At 42.6% G+C, this 17,794-nt stretch overlaps 1 protein-coding gene across 6 annotated transcripts in view; it reads left to right on the top strand.

The window, feature by feature from the left end:
* Ppp1r12b (protein phosphatase 1 regulatory subunit 12B) overlaps positions 1–17,794 on the top strand; it is a 202,899-nt gene that overhangs the window by 141,516 nt on the left and 43,589 nt on the right. Inside the window, exon 1 of one of the 6 annotated variants that reach the window (XM_021161368.2) lies at positions 13,450–14,403. The exons of the other annotated variants lie outside the window; for them this stretch is intronic. Coding sequence (XP_021017027.1) covers positions 14,302–14,403 — 102 coding nt within the window. The 5' untranslated portion in view covers positions 13,450–14,301. Of the gene's footprint in view, positions 1–13,449; positions 14,404–17,794 lie in introns of those variants that run through there. 6 annotated transcript variants of the gene reach the window in all.

Here is a 17,794-nt window from a genome sequence, read left to right as displayed (position 1 = left end):
AACCTAAGTTGTGTAATGCCGTCATGGTAGAAGATAGAGCGTGCCAAGTGCTGAGAGTTTCCAGTGCAGCATTCTTTCCACTGTGCTGATGGCTGGCTTCCAGCTGCAAGGCTGCAGATTGCAGATTGGTGCTTGTGACAAGACCCTGCTGACTGCGATGGTTCTTCATGGCTGGGGAAGGCACCACACCGTCTGCTCCAATTTGGGCTGATCCCATTCCCTGGAGGCAGGGGCGCAGTGTGCACATGAGGTTTACACTGCAGTCTGCCGCTGCCCCCAGTTTCTTACCTTTCACAAAATCAGCTTTCTACTACTTCTAATTTTTTTAAATAAATGTGTAATCTATTCAAGGCAAATTTTATCAAACCTTCAAGGAGTAAGATTACTTAAAGAAACTATTTCAGAGACTAAAAAGAAGAAAACTAGAATTAGCATTAGCTTGTCTTTACTCCTGCTTATTTAGAAACAGTAAAAGGGGGCAGAGAACAAAAACTGAGTACTTAGCGACATCTGATGTGCCTAGGTGATATGTTTCATGGAACACAACCTAGGACTTTGTGGTCACCTTGCTGTGTGCTTAACAACAGACCCCATTGCTCTTTGAGTTTGATTCCATTTGCAATGGTGGTCTTTGGGTACCTTTTATGACCGTATGTATGTATGTATGTATATTTGTTTGTGTATACATACATACACATGTGTGTGCGCACACACACAATACATACACGTCTGTGATGTGAAAGAGTTCTGTTTGCTCTTTAGTTTATTCCTTAGAATATGATGCTAACTAATGTACAGAGATTGACTCATGATCTTAACTCTAGGAATACAGTGTTACATTCACCCCTAGTGACTTCCCAGACAATAACATGGCATGCTGCACCATGCAGGCTTCTTAGAACAGAGCCTGGATCACTCAGATTTGCTTCAGCCTGACCTTTGTACTCAGGACAGTATGTGGCTGTGTGTGCATCACAGTTGAGGCATCATGAAGCTCGCTTCTTTCCTCTATTGCATGCTGAGCAGCAGCCTCCGAGACTCTCATTAATTTGATTTCCACGATGGTCCTGTTTCCCACAAACATTGCCATGCCTCATGAACCTCTCAAGCGGTGTTTCCTAGAGAAATGCGTGTGTAGCTCTCACACTCTGCAAGTGTTTGCCTCAGCATGATTGTGTGTATGTAGAATTACACTGGCTTTGCATTGGGGGAATAACGGAGTTGACAGGACCATTAACTTGTATACTCTGGGAATCCCCCCCCCCCAAGGCTAACTAAAGGAGTGTTGTTTCTGAATTATGATGTGGGGATGAAATATAAGTTCTAAAGTACATATACAGACTATTCTTTACTTATTGTAAACTACAACAATCTGACAGAAAATAGCACTGTGAAATATGTTTCTTTCAACTTTTTCTTATGATGACTGGGGTTTCAGGGATTTTATTTTATTTTATTTTTGTTTCGGTGGGCTCCCTGTATCTCAGGAATAGCAGGAAACATGGTGGTGCTGGTGCTGGTGCTGGTGCTCATGGTGGTGCTGGTGCTGGTGCTCATGGTGGTGCTGGTGCTGGTACTCATGGTGGTGTTGGTGCTGGTGCTGGTGCTGATGGTGGTGCTGGTGCTGCTGGTGCTGGTGCTGCTGCTGGTGGTGGTAGTTTCAGGCAGTCTGGCTGCCTTCCCAGCTGTATATCCCAGCCTGCCATCAGACAGTGTTCCTGTCTTGGCCTTCTAAGTATTAGAATTATGGGTGTGCATCATGTGGCTGGCAGGTAGAAACATCTACCTCATCTCCAGAGGAACAGCCATGTTTTTAAAGCCCAAGCCAGAGCTCCTGTCCTGTGGGAAGAGCCTAGGAAGGGCACGATGACTGTCCGTGGGAATAGGACAGACCACAGAGAGATGCTGGAGCACTTCACTGACTCAGAAAGAACAGTCTGAGTAAGGGAGGCTGGAGAGATGGAGCCAGACCTCATTGAGCGGCAGCATCCTTATCTAAGTTTGCCTTTGTTTGGAGGTCAGGCCGGGTTATTCTGTTCCCTGGGGTGTCTTTCTTCTCTTCTCTCCCCACTCCGCCCCCTCCTTCTTTTCTTCTTTCCTTCTTTCTCTTCTTTCTTTCTTTATGCTAGAAATTGAAGCCAGGCATTGAGTATGCTAGGTACACACTCTTCCACTTAGCTTTAACTGTTTCAAAGTCTGTGGACATGGAGATAAAGCCTGGCATATAGACAGCTGACAGAACATGTGTGTGTTACCTGTGTCTGCAGAGCAGAGAGAGTGCTACCAGTTAACTGTACAGCAGGGGCAGGGTGTGTGCTAAAACATTACATTTGTTGATTATTGTTCCCACTGCATGGAATGTTTGGCCGAAGTTATAAGCTTTCAAGTCACTTACAAAATGTAAAATTAAATAAGGCTAATGATAATTTTGGAACTTGTGTATAAATAGGATTTATAATTTATTTTTCAATCACATGTTATGATGCTTTTGTGATTATAACTTTAAGTTACAGGTTTCACCTTCCAGAAACTCACTGTTATGAAGTAAAGGAGCCTAAATTTTAGAATATTTTAGTTGGCAGAATACTTTGCCTGACATAGAGATTATAAATATAACCTATATGTCACAGATATCTTTGTCCTATAAATAGATGTATTCAAGTGATTTGTATATCTTTTGCACAGGGTGGACAACAACCTAATATAGGGTCTTATACATGCTAAGCACTCTACCATTAAGTAACACAACAAGTTCATTTTTAAAACTATTCTAAATTGTAATTAAGTATTGTGATGATTTAAATGAGAATGGCCTCTGTAGGCTCATATATTTGAATGCTCAGTCATCAGGGAATGGAAATATGGCCTTGTTGGAGGAAACGTGTCATTGGGGTGGGCTCTGAGGTTTCAGAAGCCCATGCTAGCCCGGATCTCTCCATTTCTCTTCCTCTCTCTCTCTACCTCTGTCTTTGCCTGTCAGTCGGAATGCAGCTCAGCTACTGATCTAGGGCCAAGCATGCCTCTATGTACTCTCCCCATGGTGACAATGTACGAAACCTTTGAAAGTGTAAGCTAGATCCCAATTAAATGTTGCAGGCAGAGGCAGGCAGATCTCTGTGAGTTCAAGACCAACCTGGTCTACAGATCAAGTTCTAGATAGCCAGGATTGCACAAAGAAACTATCTCAAAAAACAAAACAAAAATGTTTTCCTTCATAAGACTTGCTTTGGTCATGGTGTCTCTCTGGCAGCAGTAGAACAGTGACTAAGACATATATATTTCTTCTTGACTTTTTATAATGCCTTGAGGTATTGTATATGTATGATAAGCTGGGTAGATTTAAAATGTATAGTCTCATAAATTTTGTGCTGTGCATACCCAAAACTGCCTCTTTGGATATCTTGGTCTTAACAAAAGTCTCAGATAAATGGTACACTTTAAAAATATTTTTTTCATTGATGTGTGTTTGCACCACACACATGCCTGAGCACTATAGGACACATGAGTAAAAGGGACAGCTCTGGGGACCTGGGGTCTTCCTCCCACATGTAGGATCTAGAGATCTAGCTCAGGTTATTGGCTTGCAGTAAGTGCCTCTCCTCAGGGCCTCCGCGCCTAGTCATATATTTTCAAGCTACTTAAACATTTTTGAACTCTTTAAATAATTTTATTTTTTAAACTCCACTTTAAAAAAAATACCATTTTGTTAGCCATGTAGTAGTAGTGCACACCTTTAATCCCAGCACTCAGGAGGCAGAGGCAGGGGGATCTCTGAGTTCAAGACCAGCTTAGTCTACAGAGTGAGTTCCAGGACAGCCAGGGCTACACAGAGAAACCCTGTCTCAAAAACAAAAACAAAACAAAACAAAACAAAAACCAAAAAATCTGAAAACAAAACAAGAAAAAACCAGCTCACCTTTGTTGCTTTTACTTTTATTAAAAAGATTAAGTTCATCCTGAGCAGTGGGAACAACTTTCTCCCTCCCCGAGTGCCTGGAGCATTTTGGCAGGCGGTCCTTAGCAGAGGATGAGCAAAGTTCCAAGCTGACCTCCTTTACCAACTAACGCCATCAGAGTCTGAGTCCGGCTTCCTAGTCCTTGTGATGACCACTGAACAAATTTATACTAAACAGAATTTAGGTTTAGAATATGGCAGAGTAAAGTAGAACACACCCTGAAGTGTGAGAGACTGGACAGTGACCAAAGAGACCGTTGCAGAGCAGAGCACACTTAAGGGATGGAAGCAGGCAGCAACGACAGGGCCACTACCCTGACCTACGACTTGGGCAGGTTTTATATGATTTGTAAGCTGCTTTTCCTGGGGAACTTTGTCCTGTTCTCTTGGTTGACAGGTCTGTTTGGTTTGACTCTTACAGAAAGGCCAATGGTATGTCTTTGCTCTTTATCAGAACACTTCTTGCTAGCCAGTAATTCGGTAAGGCTTATGGCCCCTGGAGCCAGGTTTAAATAGTTATCTATTCAAGGTCACCATCAGCTAATGTGAGACTGGCTTGGGCTATATAAGACCCCGTCTCCAAAAAAAAATTTTTGAGTTGTTTTCTAATAACTTCATGTCTTCTCCCCGGACCAGAGAAGATGCACGTTTTATTCTTCTGACCATAATTAGTGACTGTAGATAGCTATAGTTAAAGTTGCTGCTTCACAGGCTGTTTGACTATGAGGGTGATGTCCAGCCCCCAGATCTTCCAAGCTGGTAATAACTCACCATTACAAAGGCTTGTTAAAGTGGAAGTTAGCTTAGTTTGTTCACATGAAAAAGGAGTAGCTTTCCACAAATGCTTGACTTCTAAGCTGTTCCTAAATGAAAATTTAACTACAAAACGTGAAATTCAGGACTGGGGAGATACCTTAGTCCGTAAAATTCTTGCTGGGCAAGCATAAGAAATTAGGTTTGGCTTTCTAGCACCCATGTTAAGAAGTAGCAGCACCAGGTGCAGTGCTATACTTGATAATCCAAGAGCTGCTGAGTGGACAAAACAGGAGGGTCTCTGGGGCTCAATGGCCAGCAGGTCTATGTGACACACACGCCCCTAATGGACCAATTCCAAGGCAAGTCTACAGTGTGATATTTTTTGAAGGACTTTTTATAATACCTTACCCTTAAATACATTCTTGAAATTTAAACTTTCACAATAATACCAGAACATGATTTTTTAACTACATGACCACAAAATTGGTAATGTTTTGTAGACTAATAAAAGTTATTTTGGGATTAAAGAAGTGGTTCAGTGGTTAAAGGGCTTGCCGCAGGACCAGAAGAACATTAAGACCAAAGTTTGTATTCCCAGAGCCCGTGCTGAGTGGGCATGGTGGCCTGCCTGTAATTCTAGCACTTAGAAGATGGAGACAAAAGATCCCTGGAAAGCCGGTTGAGCAGACTGGCCGTATCATGTAGGTCGGGGTTCAGTTAAGGAACTTAGACTCCATGAACAAAGTGGAAAGTGATCAAGAAAGAATCCAACATCAGCCTTGGGTCCACCATACCTACACACATCTATACACACCCTCACACACATGTGAACATGGGAGTCCACCACATACACACACACACACACACACACACACACACGTGAACACCAATATGTATGTACGCATACATGAAGGTAAAGGTTTATCAGGTCCATCTGGGCGGTTTGTAGGTCCTGTTTACTTTTTCTCTGTTGCGATCTTGTACTTTAAGACTGCACTGCCTCCTCCCCTCACAACAAACAGCCCAACAGGATGGGCACAAGCTTTTTAGTGGATGTGTTTCTGGTCCTGATTTTTTAACTTTTATCGCCTTTTCAAAAAGAACCTTTTTGAAAGCAATCAAAAGCCCTTTCTTGAACTGAAAGAATTACCCGGCTTCTCTCTGCTCTACATTTTCATACATGTGTAATAAAGACCAATCCCCCTCGTCCACCCTAGAATGATTCATTGTAAAGGTTTGTGATCAAGTCCCTAATGTGTTCTCCTCACTCCGAGTCATTATTAACTGTGCTGGCATCAGTAATCTTCCCCACCTCTGCCAATGAGCAGGATCTTCATGGCACATAAACCAAAGGCAAGCATTAAAATGGGAAAACAGATCTCTAGAGATGGTTGGTTCAGTGACTAAGAGCACTGGCTGCTCTTGCGGAGAGGACTGGAGTTCTGTTCCCAGCACCCTCATGGTAACTCACAATTATGTGTAACTCCAATTCCAGGGAATCTAACACTGTCTTCTGACCTCTGTGTGTGCCAGCACATGTGTGGTACATGGACATGCATGTAAGCAAAGTACTCATAACAAAAATAAATCTCTAAAACAGAGTGCTTCGTTCTCCCTCATTCCCTAAACACTAGGCAGCCTCTCCAGATTCCTAGCCATGGAACCGGGATAAAGGCACAGGCCGCTGAGGGAAGCTCTTACAGACACTGATGGGCTTCTGATCTGGCTCCGCACCATCACAAGTATTTAAAAACAACTCACTTACACTTGGGAATGTCATCCAGTGTTTGAGTACTTGTAAAGCAAGCATAGGGCCCTGGGTTCAAGCCCAGCACTTAAACCAAACCATACAACTACAAAAAACATACTATTTGCTAAGTATGAAGTCAGATATGAGTAATACTAAAACATATAGAAGGGCGTGGAGAGATGACTCTGCAACTGAAAGTACTATAGGACCCAAGTTCAATTCCTAGCCTCTTGAAAATCCAGCTGCACATCACCTGATGCTGTCCTCTGGCCTCCGTGGGAACCAAGTACACATAGCCCGCACAGCCACACACACATTTTATATATATATATATATATATATATATATATATATATATATATATATAATACATGTGTGTGTATGTGTGTGTGTGTGTACATATATGACTAGAGGTTGGGGTTTGTTTTAGAGCAGTTAGGAGACTCTTTTTGTACTTACATAAATCTTAAGATTTCCTGTGATTTCTTTGAAGATAGGAATCATATTATAAAGAACTTTATAGTTCCCTAATACCACTTTGCACTTTAATGGTTGTTAGATGGATTAATGAAGGAAAAGTGTCTGTTGACAATGAAAAATAAAAATCTACCCACTGACCCTTATATTCATAAACAGGCCCCCAAATGATTGTTCTGCATTTGACTCTTACTCAAAGAAAGAGTAAACTATTTAACTTTTATTCTTGACTGGTAATATTTGACTCCTCATCACCTCCCTAAATCTGAGTTAAAATGTACATATTATAGCAACTGCGTTTATTACAAACTAAGGTACTTAAAAGTTGATTTGCAGGAAGCAGCCAAGAAATTCTTGAAATGTGATGTAATGTCTAGTGAACTGTTGGAGTTCCCCTTTGGGCCTTGAAGACCTTTGGAGTCTGGAAGCTATGCTCACCTTTCCTGGGGGACTTTCCCATGGTTTTGCTTTATCTAATAAATTTTGTCACTGTATCAAAAATAGAATAATAGAGGTCGTACTTCTAGATGCTTAGGTTTCTTCAGAAGAGTCTAGGACTAGACCTGGTTTCTCACTAAAGTCATCTAACACTTACTGCTGTAAGCATCGTAGCGTGTGTGTGTGTGTGTGTGTGTGTGTGTGTGTGTGTGTGTTCAAACTCACACATACACACATACTGACCTCTGTTCTCACCTCCATCTTGTCTTGGTGCAGTGTCCGTGTGATATAGCTGGCCCCTGAACTTCCTGACAGTTTCTCCTGTCTCCAACAGGTCCGGTTCTGCAGTGATATTGCTAGGATTACAAATGGCGTCATCACATCTGGCTTTTAGGGTTGAGCTCAAGTCCTCAGACTTGTACAGCTAAAGCTTTTAACTGTTGAGCCATCTTTCTGTCCCTCTTTTTTTCTTTTTCTTTTCCTTTTTTAATTAGATATTATCTTTATTTACATTTCAAAAGTTATCCCCTTTCCAAGTTTCCCTCCGAAAATCCCCTTTCTCTTCCCCCTCCCCCTGCTCCCCAACCCACCCACTCCCACTTCAGAACGCCTATGACTTGTGCTGTAAGATCAAGAATCGACAAATGGGACCTCAAAAAAAATTGCAAAGCTTCTGTAAGGCAAAGGGCACTGTCAATAAGACAAAATGGCAACCAACAGATTGGGGAAAGATCCTTACCAATCCTAAATCCAATAGGGGGCTAATATTCAATATATATAAAGAACTCAAGGAGTTGGACTCCAGAAAACCAAATAACCCTATTAAAAATGGGGTACAAGCTAAACAAAGAATTCTCAACTGAGGAATACCAAATGGCTGAGAAGCACCTAAAAAATGTTCAATATCCTTAATCATCAGGGAAATGCAAATCAAAACAACCCTGAGATTCCATCTCACACCAGTCAGAATGGCTAAGATCAAAAACTCAGGTGACAGCAGATGCTGTCGAGGACGTGGAGAAAGAGGAACACTCCTCCATTGCTGGTGGGATCGCAAGCTGGTGCAACCACTCTGGAAATCAGTTTGGTGATTCCTCAGAAAATTGGACATAGTCTTCTTTTTTTTTTTTTTAAATACTTTTTCAACTCTTTCTTCCCTCTCCCTAATTTAAGCTTAAAAACTGGAGATAGAAGCAACTGCTGCTGCCCCTCCCTCTTGACATGATAAGGACACTTGATTCTGCTGAGTTGCCATCTGGTGGAGCTGGGTGGGGCGTGGGGGGTTCTCTGTGATAATTCCCAGCCTTCTTTCCCTGGTATGATGGTAAGTACAAGTTCCTCTGGATAAAACAATTTAATAACGAGGCTGGGCCACAGGGCAGACACCTTTAATCTCAGGACTCCAAAGGAGGCAGATCTCTGAGTTTGAGGCCAGTCAGGGCTTCAAGGTCAGACTCTGTCTCAAAAAACTTGTAGTGACATTCAAGGACTCTTAATGTCATATACCACATAAGGATTTGCAGGGTGCATTTGAACCTTGTGTTTGTGTGGAGAACAGTCTGACACTGGCCACCATATCATTCCTCTCACCTTATCAACTTTGTCAAATTCCACATTTGGGTTAGTAAGCAGTGACCATGGAGTTTTCAAACCCAACTGATGCTGTGTGATACTGGATCAGTCTCACTTCAAGCACATTCATACCCCTTCCTTCATACCCCTTCCTTCATACCCCTTCATACCCCTTCCTTCATACCCCTTCATACCCCTTCCTTCATACCCCTTCATACCCCTTCATACCCATTCATACCCTTTCATACCCCTTCATACCCCTTCATACCCCTTCCTTCATACCCCTTCATACCCCTTCCTTCATACCCCTTCATATCCCTTCATACCCCTTCCTTCATACCCCTTCATACCCCTTCCTTCATACCCCTTCCTTCATACCCCTTCATACCCCTTCATACCCCTTGCCAGTTTGATAGCTCAGAAATTAGATGGCTATCCTTGCCTTATGCCTGACTAAAAACTGTTCAGCTCTTTTCTTCACCAAAAGACTTGTGCTAATTTTTTGGTTATATCAATGTCTTCACACTATCAACCTCAAACCTTGTGCTATAACTGCAATTTGAAATACATTGGATATTATGATCCATTACATATTGTGTACATGTATAAATGTATTCTACACCACTGAAACAACAGTTTGAAGAAAGCATAACCCTACTGTGTAACACTAGAATTTACCAGTCTGTTTCACTTTTTATTGATCTGACTATGAGCCATTAACTTGATTTATGGCCTATTAATGAGTCTCAAATTATAGCCATTGTACCCTCCCAAATAGTTGCTTTGACAACCCCTGTTCTGTGAAATCCTAGAGTCATCTAAAATGAGAAGCTATTTTTTTCAAGAGTTCTTTGGAGGCATGGCATCTGTTTGTCCTCTTTACCACACCAGTAAGATGTAGGAACTAAACTTTTTTCTTTTTGTTTTGAAACAATTTTTTTAATTAGGTATTTATTTCATTTACATTTCCAATGCTATCCCAAAAGTCCCCCACACGCTCCCCACCCACTCCCCCACCCACCCACTCCCATTTCTTGGCCCTGGCGTTCCCCTGTACTGAGGCAGATAAAGTTTGCATGACCAATGGGCCTCTCTTTCCACTGATGGCTGACTAGGCCATCTTCTGATACATATGCAGCTAGAGACACAAGCTCCGGTGGTCACTGGTTAGTTCATATTGTTGTTCCACCTGTAGGGTTGCAGATCCCTTTAGCTCCTTGGTTACTTTCTCTAGCTCCTCCATTGGGGGCCCTGTGATCCATCCAGTAGCTGACTGTGAGCATCCGCTTCTGTGTTTGCTAGGCCCCAGCATAGTCTCACAAGAGACAACAATTTTAAACCATATTTAAGACTAAAACAAAGAACCCTTTATGCCCTACTCAGTGACCAAGTTCAAGTCTTACCAATTGTCTCGACAATGCCGCTTCTAATAAAACAACCCATGCCTGAGCCACGAACCCACCAAGCTTTCACTCTCTAGTCAGCCCTCCTTGGCTCTTTACATTGATGTTTGAGGTTAGAGCCCAGTCGTCTCCATCCTTGGGTTTGGGTGTATCTGGTGTTCTGTATAAGTCAACAGGCTATCCTTTTGGGGCCATGGCGTCATGTCACAGGAATTGCACTATAGGCTCTCATTTCAAACAGTCCTATTCACTGTGCTGTTAGCTCTCCTCTATAGATTAAGATGGCATGTGCCAGGATTCTCCATGGAAGAATTCCTTTTGTTCTTTAGTGATTAATAAGTGTGTTATAAAGGAATACTTCGGGATCTTGTAAAATTAACTCAGTCATCCACTTTAACCACTGGTTTGAGATATATTACTAGTCCTTTCCTGGGCTGATTTTACAACGATAGTTACTTTAAAAAATGATCCCCCCACCCCTTAGTTCATCACTCTGTATTTATAGTAGACATTTTACCATAAGGAACAACATTCTTCATTTCTTGTTTATTGTTCTTCACTCCTTGATAGTAGTGTCTATTCATGAACGCTTGATTTCTTCTATGGCTAATTAATTGTTAATCATTTTTGATGTCCATGTCTCCCGGTTCTAAACCATCTTTTGGTGGGTTTTCTTGTTGTTGTTTGTTTGTTTGTTTGTTTGTTTGTTTGTTTTGTTATGTGCCTATTGAGAACCAGGCTCATTTCTTTCTCTTTCCCAGCTCTGGAACCAGCTAGTTTCCTAGGAGCCCTGTTCCTTTCAGTTAAGCATAGCATTCAGCAGCAGGATTCAGCTGCTGGTCTCTAAATGTTTCTGGGGTATTGCTCTTCGCAGACTCTCTGAGTAATAGAAAGCAAGGGAATATATACATGCACACACTTCCATTTAACTGTCTATACTAAAAACCACGAACTGTATCACGACTTTCAATTCTGTTTAAAAACACAGAGAAGTCATTCTGGCCTTCATATTTATATCTTTAAAAAAAAACAAAAACAAAACTCTATTGTACTTCATCTGTTTTTGTTCAGCATCCTTGTGCAAATGCAGTCCCCTAACTATACTAGGCTGTGGCAGAGACAAAGGCGGGTTGTTTGACTCTGAATCTGTCCTTTAGAAGCGACACTGCAAAGGAGGATGACTTGAAACCCAGACGCTCTGTATGACTGCAGCCAGGGGTGTGGCCTTTCAGCCCTTTCCACTGGACATCAGAGGTGCTTTCAGTCTCAGGGGGAATTAATGTCTTTTTAAATCTTAAAGGAACAATATGTGTTTTGCCAAAAATGAAATGTATATGTAAACCAAATGTACAAAGAGAATTTAGATTCAGCTTTCTGGAGAAATTCTCTCAGGCCCAGATCCAGTGTGTTCCTATGAGAGTCTCGGACCCTCTAATCATTGGTAAGGCCTGGCTTCCTTGGTGGCCTTGATTGGCAGGTGGTCTTTTCACACTGGCTTGTATTCAGCTGAGTTGGCAAGAGCGTATCCTCAGTGGTGCTCTGCGTGCTTCTTGCTGACTGTGCAACGTCGGCCAAGTTGGCTGGGGAGAGACGAGGACATAGGTTTTATGAAAACCCTGCTATAAAGGAATTGTCACTGTTAGAACTTGCTTAAATAGACATATAATATAAATGAGAAGGGACAAAATAGCCATTTAAGAATAAAGGGGTTTACTGGGCGGTGGTAGCGCACACCTTGAATCCTAGCACTTGGAAGGCAGATGCAGATGGATGTCTGAGTTCGAGTCCAGCTTGGTCAACCACAGAGAAACCCTGTCCTGGTGAGAAGAATAAAGGGGGTTTATGATCCCTCTCCAGTCCTAGTAAGTGAAGTTACTATATAAACTGGGACTGCTTAGAGTTGTTTTTACTGTCATGTCAAAGAATAGTGTAACCATGATAATGTTCATTCAGCATGCTAACAGGGTTAGCTACGTAAGATATATCCAGATTATAAAAATAGATCAGGGATCAGTAAAATGGCTCACAGGATAAAGGATCTGATTCAGGACTTGACAACCTGCGTTCAAGCCCTGGAAACCAAATAGTGAAGAAAAAAAAAAAAAAAGCAGCTTCCCCAAATTGTCTTCTGACTCACATGTACACACACACACACCATGGTACATGTGTGCCACATCAGGCAAGACATAATAAATAAAACAAAAAGTTCACAGATAGGAATTCTCACAATAATGGGCCTTTTAGACGGAGCCTATAATTCCAGCTTGTTGTAGGATTAACTAATCTTAAGGAGCTGTTTTCACATTGAAAGTGAATAAGACTTCTTGTAAATCCTTTTCAACTGCATTCATTAAACTGACCCCCGCCCCAAGTAGATGATCACTTTTGCTTATTTAACTTCACAAAATTCGTGTTTGGAATAAAAGAGATATCGAAACAGCCAAGGCAAATGAGTCATTAGTTGGAAGTAGTTAAGGGGAAAAGTATGAATTCCATGTGGGAAGGGGGGAGTGGGATAGAGTTTCCAGGAGCCTGGAGGGAGAGGGTTGTTACTCTAAGGACAAGCCCACTGGCCTCAAAAGCATCTGGCTTAGAAATGCTGGACAATGCGGCAGTGACAAGAGAGCAAGAGATTAAACGAGATGTTTCTTCAAGGCCAAGTGCAAGCTCCTTCAACGCCCAGCAAAGACATTCCTTTCTTGTTAACTCTTAATTTTCTCTGTGCCGCTGAGCCCTGTCATCTACCAGTCATTGTTTCCTGCCACCTTTATGCCACTTTCAAATCTTACTCCTTCCTGATTGTGGTGTCCGAAGAAACTCTGATATATTTTCTAATAGAAACTTAGCCAATAAGATCTCTGCTCTGCAGAGCTTACTTTGTAGTGCCCAGAGTTTCAAGCTGCTGGCCTTTGTTGCAGCGCAAGAATGACAAGACTTTAAAACTTCACATAAAAGGCTTGAAGGTACTTTCATATTTCTGTCTGGGCCTGTCACTTGAGAGATATGAGAGCTGAAAATCACCATTCTCATACACAAAAGAAGGGTTTACAGAGACCAGCCTTGGCAACTGCTGTCTGCTCTGGGGTGGGTGGTATCTATGGGAGGTTGTGGGGTTGCCCCTAGGCGTGCCCGCAGCCTCCATTCCTCGAAGCTGGCCACTCTTTTCCTTCTACAAGTGGCAACCAAGTTCTGGGTTGAAAGTGAATCCTTGCCCTTGGCTACTCTCCAGCATTCCTCGCTGAGCGAATGGGGATTTGGAATGTCAGAAAATAGAAGAGGGGAGGGGAAAGATGTGCGTATGACTCTGAGTGTTTAGAGCAAAGACAGCTCGTCTGGAAGGACTTAAAGCTGCACTTCCTCCGACTGCTTCCTTCCCACAAACTCTTGGTTCCTGCTTTGTGTTTTAGTTGTTTAACCTGAGTTTAGCACAGGAGTTCAGACCCTGACAGCCCAGTGGAGTCAGACTGAGGGAAGACAGGGTGACTCCAGAGGACGTGTGTTTCTTCCTTCTGGATAAAGGGACAGTACTTGTCCCCAGACTCGTCTGCCGCAAGAGCCATTCTTCTGGGATTTAATCAAGAGTCATCGGGAGCCCAGATTCAGGTTTTATTCCCAAACCAGCCTGAGTAAGAAGTGACCTTTGGACAGGATCACAGATTCAGTCTAGGCATGAAAGGTGGTGTTCGGCACATGCCTTCTACTGCTCATACTTGTGATTGAAGCCACACTGGAACACTGATGGGACATAACACACCGCTCTGTAACTGTGGACTGGCTCAGAGCTCAAGACTATAATTTGCAAGGCGGCTTTTATCCTTTATTTAGTTCTATCCAAAGTCATCTTTTATCAGCTCAAACGGAGGAATTCTGTAAAAGTTATCTACAGGGACAGATCCCAGCTTTGTGTGAAGAATCCAGAGGTTGGGTGTCTGTTTCCATCTCCAGGAACCATGTCCTCTTTATATACACGAAGTAAGGAGTTCACACGGAGTAGGAAATCTCAGTCTGATTCTCCCCCAGCATCTCCCTCCCCGACCGCCAAGACACTCCGAGTAAGCCTTTTTTATTTATGTCTGGTCGTAGCATGTCAAAGGTGGGAAATGTGTGTGCATGTAACTGGCAGTCTGAGGCCGAGAAAATGGGTTATTTCAGAGTGTGGAGAAGTCAATAAGGAGGGGGGTTGCAAGTAAAGCCCCAGCTAGCTTTCCTAAAGGGGTTGTGACTCCCAGGACTTGATACTGTCTTAAGTAAAAGCAGACTTAACTAATTCAGGCTACCGTTTCTGCCTTTGAGCTTTTAATCTGTTGTAAAATGCTTGGTAGTAAGCTTCTGGAGAGCTTTTTGTTTGGTGTGATCTGTTGTTTAGTTTTTCATTTTTTTTTATTTTGTTGGGTTGGTGGGTTGGGTTTGTTCTGGGTTTTTTGGTCTTGTTTTGAGGCAGGATCTTACTGTGTAGCCTTGTTTGGCCTAGAGCTGGATATGTAGACCAGGCTGGCCTCAAGCTAAAAGCACTCCACCTGCCTCAGCTTCCCAGGCACTGGGAGTAGAGGCTTGTGCCACCATGCCTAGCAGATTCCAGGGTTTATCACAGTGTCTTATGGAGAGTCTCTTGAGGGTTGTTTGTTTGTTTGTCCACAGTCAGTTGCTGTTTTTCCTGTGTTTTATGGATCAGTACTATTTTAAGAGAGAAAGCTCCCAACTGGCATGAAGCTGTGTAGATCAGATTTTCATCATTTGCAAGTCCTGCATGCATATTCATATATGTGTGTGCATAAGACAGTGTGTGCCTTCGCCTGGTTTATGTCTCCATAAGTGACAAAACATCAGAATGAATTAATCCTTATGGATACGTGCAACCTTCCTCCCAGGAAACTTCTTGCTTAAAAACCAAAAAAATAACTTTACCCTTTGACAGCCAGCTAAGTTAAGGTGCTTATAATATCTTAGGCAGAGCCATTTAAGAGTCTCCATTGCCTCTGGTGACTGTGTCTGCTGAATTTTTAAACATAGAGATATTTTGTGTATAATTTACTGTCCTCCTTGGTCAAAAGCTAGCCAAAGCAAGAAATGCTACCAGCAGCAAATGCGCGGGGAGAAGCCCTGATGGGCATATTAGGTAGTAGGCAAGAAGCAGTTCCCTCTTAGGAGCTCCGCTGTGGTGTAGCGAACACACAGCGTAAAGGCGGTTGGCTTGCCTTATTTGGAGAGCTATGGGAAGAAAATCTGCAAGAAACCTCAGCAGCTTCTTTTTATTGTTTTATTTTCATTTTCAGTATCTCCGTGTGTAAGTTGTCATATAATAGAATTTGGAATGCAGCATATTGGTCTGGACTCCAACCAGAGATATTTACCTACTAGAGTGCCAGAACAATGCTTCTATGTGAAACTGGTTTGCTCATGTTTCCTTCTGTGAGAAGACCAAGGGAGGCTGTGGTGTGTGCTGTCCCCACTCCTGAGCTCCCAAGGCTTTTCTTCCACTCATGGACCTCCCTTTACCACGAGGCTCAGGCACTTTTTACAGCAGCCATTGGATATTTTCTGGTGGCTCCTAGTTGATGTCCACAGAACTGAGCACCGTTACCTCAGTTAATGCTTCTTCTCACTGCCACCCCCATGTACTCCATAGCACTTTTGGATGTGAAGAGCCCCTGGTTAAAGCTCAGACATTGCACACACAGCCCCGGAGGGAGGCATACACCATACCTGTGATCCCTCAGCAAGCTCCTGATTAGTAACCGCCCTCCTGTTTTCTCTTTTTCCTTCCTTCATTAGCTGTTTGGTGCTTCTTTCTTCCTGCCTCCACCCTTTCCATCCTCATTCTCCTGCCTCCCACTCCTGCCTTAGACAGAGGGCACAGGGGGAGAAAATTTGGGAGTTTAGATTACAGGAAATCAAAACATGGGTAGGTTTAATAAGAGACCGCTTCCCAGTTTTAATGGCCGGTCAGTGGCTGTCGATTCCCACAGTAGCATCAGACTACTACAACCACTTCCAGGGTCCAGATGGCTTGAGCCACGCCGTAGAGAATGTTGCTTTTCATATGGATTCATCGCATGAGATTTCACATCTCTCCTCATTTACTCTCATATTTGATTAATTGGGGTACTCTTTTAAAAAAAAACTGGGTGTACCTGGGTTTTGGGTGTACCTTAAGAATGCATTTACTGTGGCTTTCTACTCATGCTCCTTCTGATGCCTAGCTGCAACAGGCTGGTCCCCTGGGCCCTGTGAGCTGGGTGTTAATGAGTTGCATAGAAGAGACAAGGCTTGCCTAGTATCACTTGGATAGTAAGCAGCAGAGTTTTAAGCTCAGATTTCTCTACTTTAAAACCCTTATCAACACTAGAGTGTAAGCAGGTAGACTTGAAGGTCAAGTTTAAGGGTCTTGCTTATGGGCCAAGATAATATTTTAAAACCTAGGTAGCTGTAGGGACATGGGAAGTTGAAACTGCAGGGAAGAAGAATGCTGTGTTTTTGACCAAGGGAGGCAACTGACAGGCCATAATTGAATTTCCTATGACTGGTTCTTAAATTCCTGTCATGCCCTCTGGAGTCAGAAACACCACAGATCCCGAGACCCTGTAGGCCTCAGATTTCTCTTAAAGAAGATGGCCAGGCCAATTACTCTATCTTGAAGTCATGCCCCTTCCCCCAACTAGAGATTGCAATCATTGACAATGTACAGCCCCTGATTGATCTAACATTCTGCAAAACAGGACTAAATTTTTGAACAAGTATTTAAAGTTTTATTATTATTCTAGTGGTGTTAAAGGAGCTAAATATGAAAGCTTCCATATAAGGAAAATGTCTTAAGAGAATTTTTAAATAATGGCTGTTTACATACAGAATATTTTGGACATTTTGTTCTTGAACAAATGTTCAAGAAGCCCTGTGGGTAAATTAAAACTAGCTGAATAGGTGTTGTTTTTAACTTGTGAAAACAGTGATAGGATGATTTTTGTGTAGTCCAAACCCAGAAACTATTTTATCACATACCTTTTCTTCTGAACTCTTGGCAGTATCTGATGCTTTCTGAATTGTGTAATGCCAGATTTCTGTTCTTAGTAAACCTATAACCTTTTTAATAGTGTGAAAGTCTAATCCAGGCCAGCAAGATGGCTTAGTAGGTAAGGCACTTCACACTAAGCCTGATGACCTGAGTTTGATCCCCAGGAAACGATGGAAGAAGAGGAAAATCTCCTACAAGTTGTCCTCTGACTTAGGCACAAAAGCATGCACTCACACAAAAGTAAGTTAATAAATGTAAAAAACAAAACAAAACAGAAAAAACAAACCAACCACCAGCACCACCAACAAAACACTGCTGCCTGCCTGCTGCCTGCTGCCTGCTACCTGCCTGCCTGTTGCCTGCTGCCTGCTGCCTGCTGCCTGCTGCCTGCTGCCTGCTGCCTGCTGCCTGCTGCCTGCTGCCTGCTGCCTGCC

This window comes from Mus caroli, chromosome 1 (assembly GCF_900094665.2).
Source record: "Mus caroli chromosome 1, CAROLI_EIJ_v1.1, whole genome shotgun sequence".
Lineage (NCBI taxonomy): Eukaryota > Metazoa > Chordata > Mammalia > Rodentia > Muridae > Mus > Mus caroli.
Note: the sequence above shows the minus strand (reverse complement) of the source record. Positions and strands in the feature narration are given on the sequence as shown.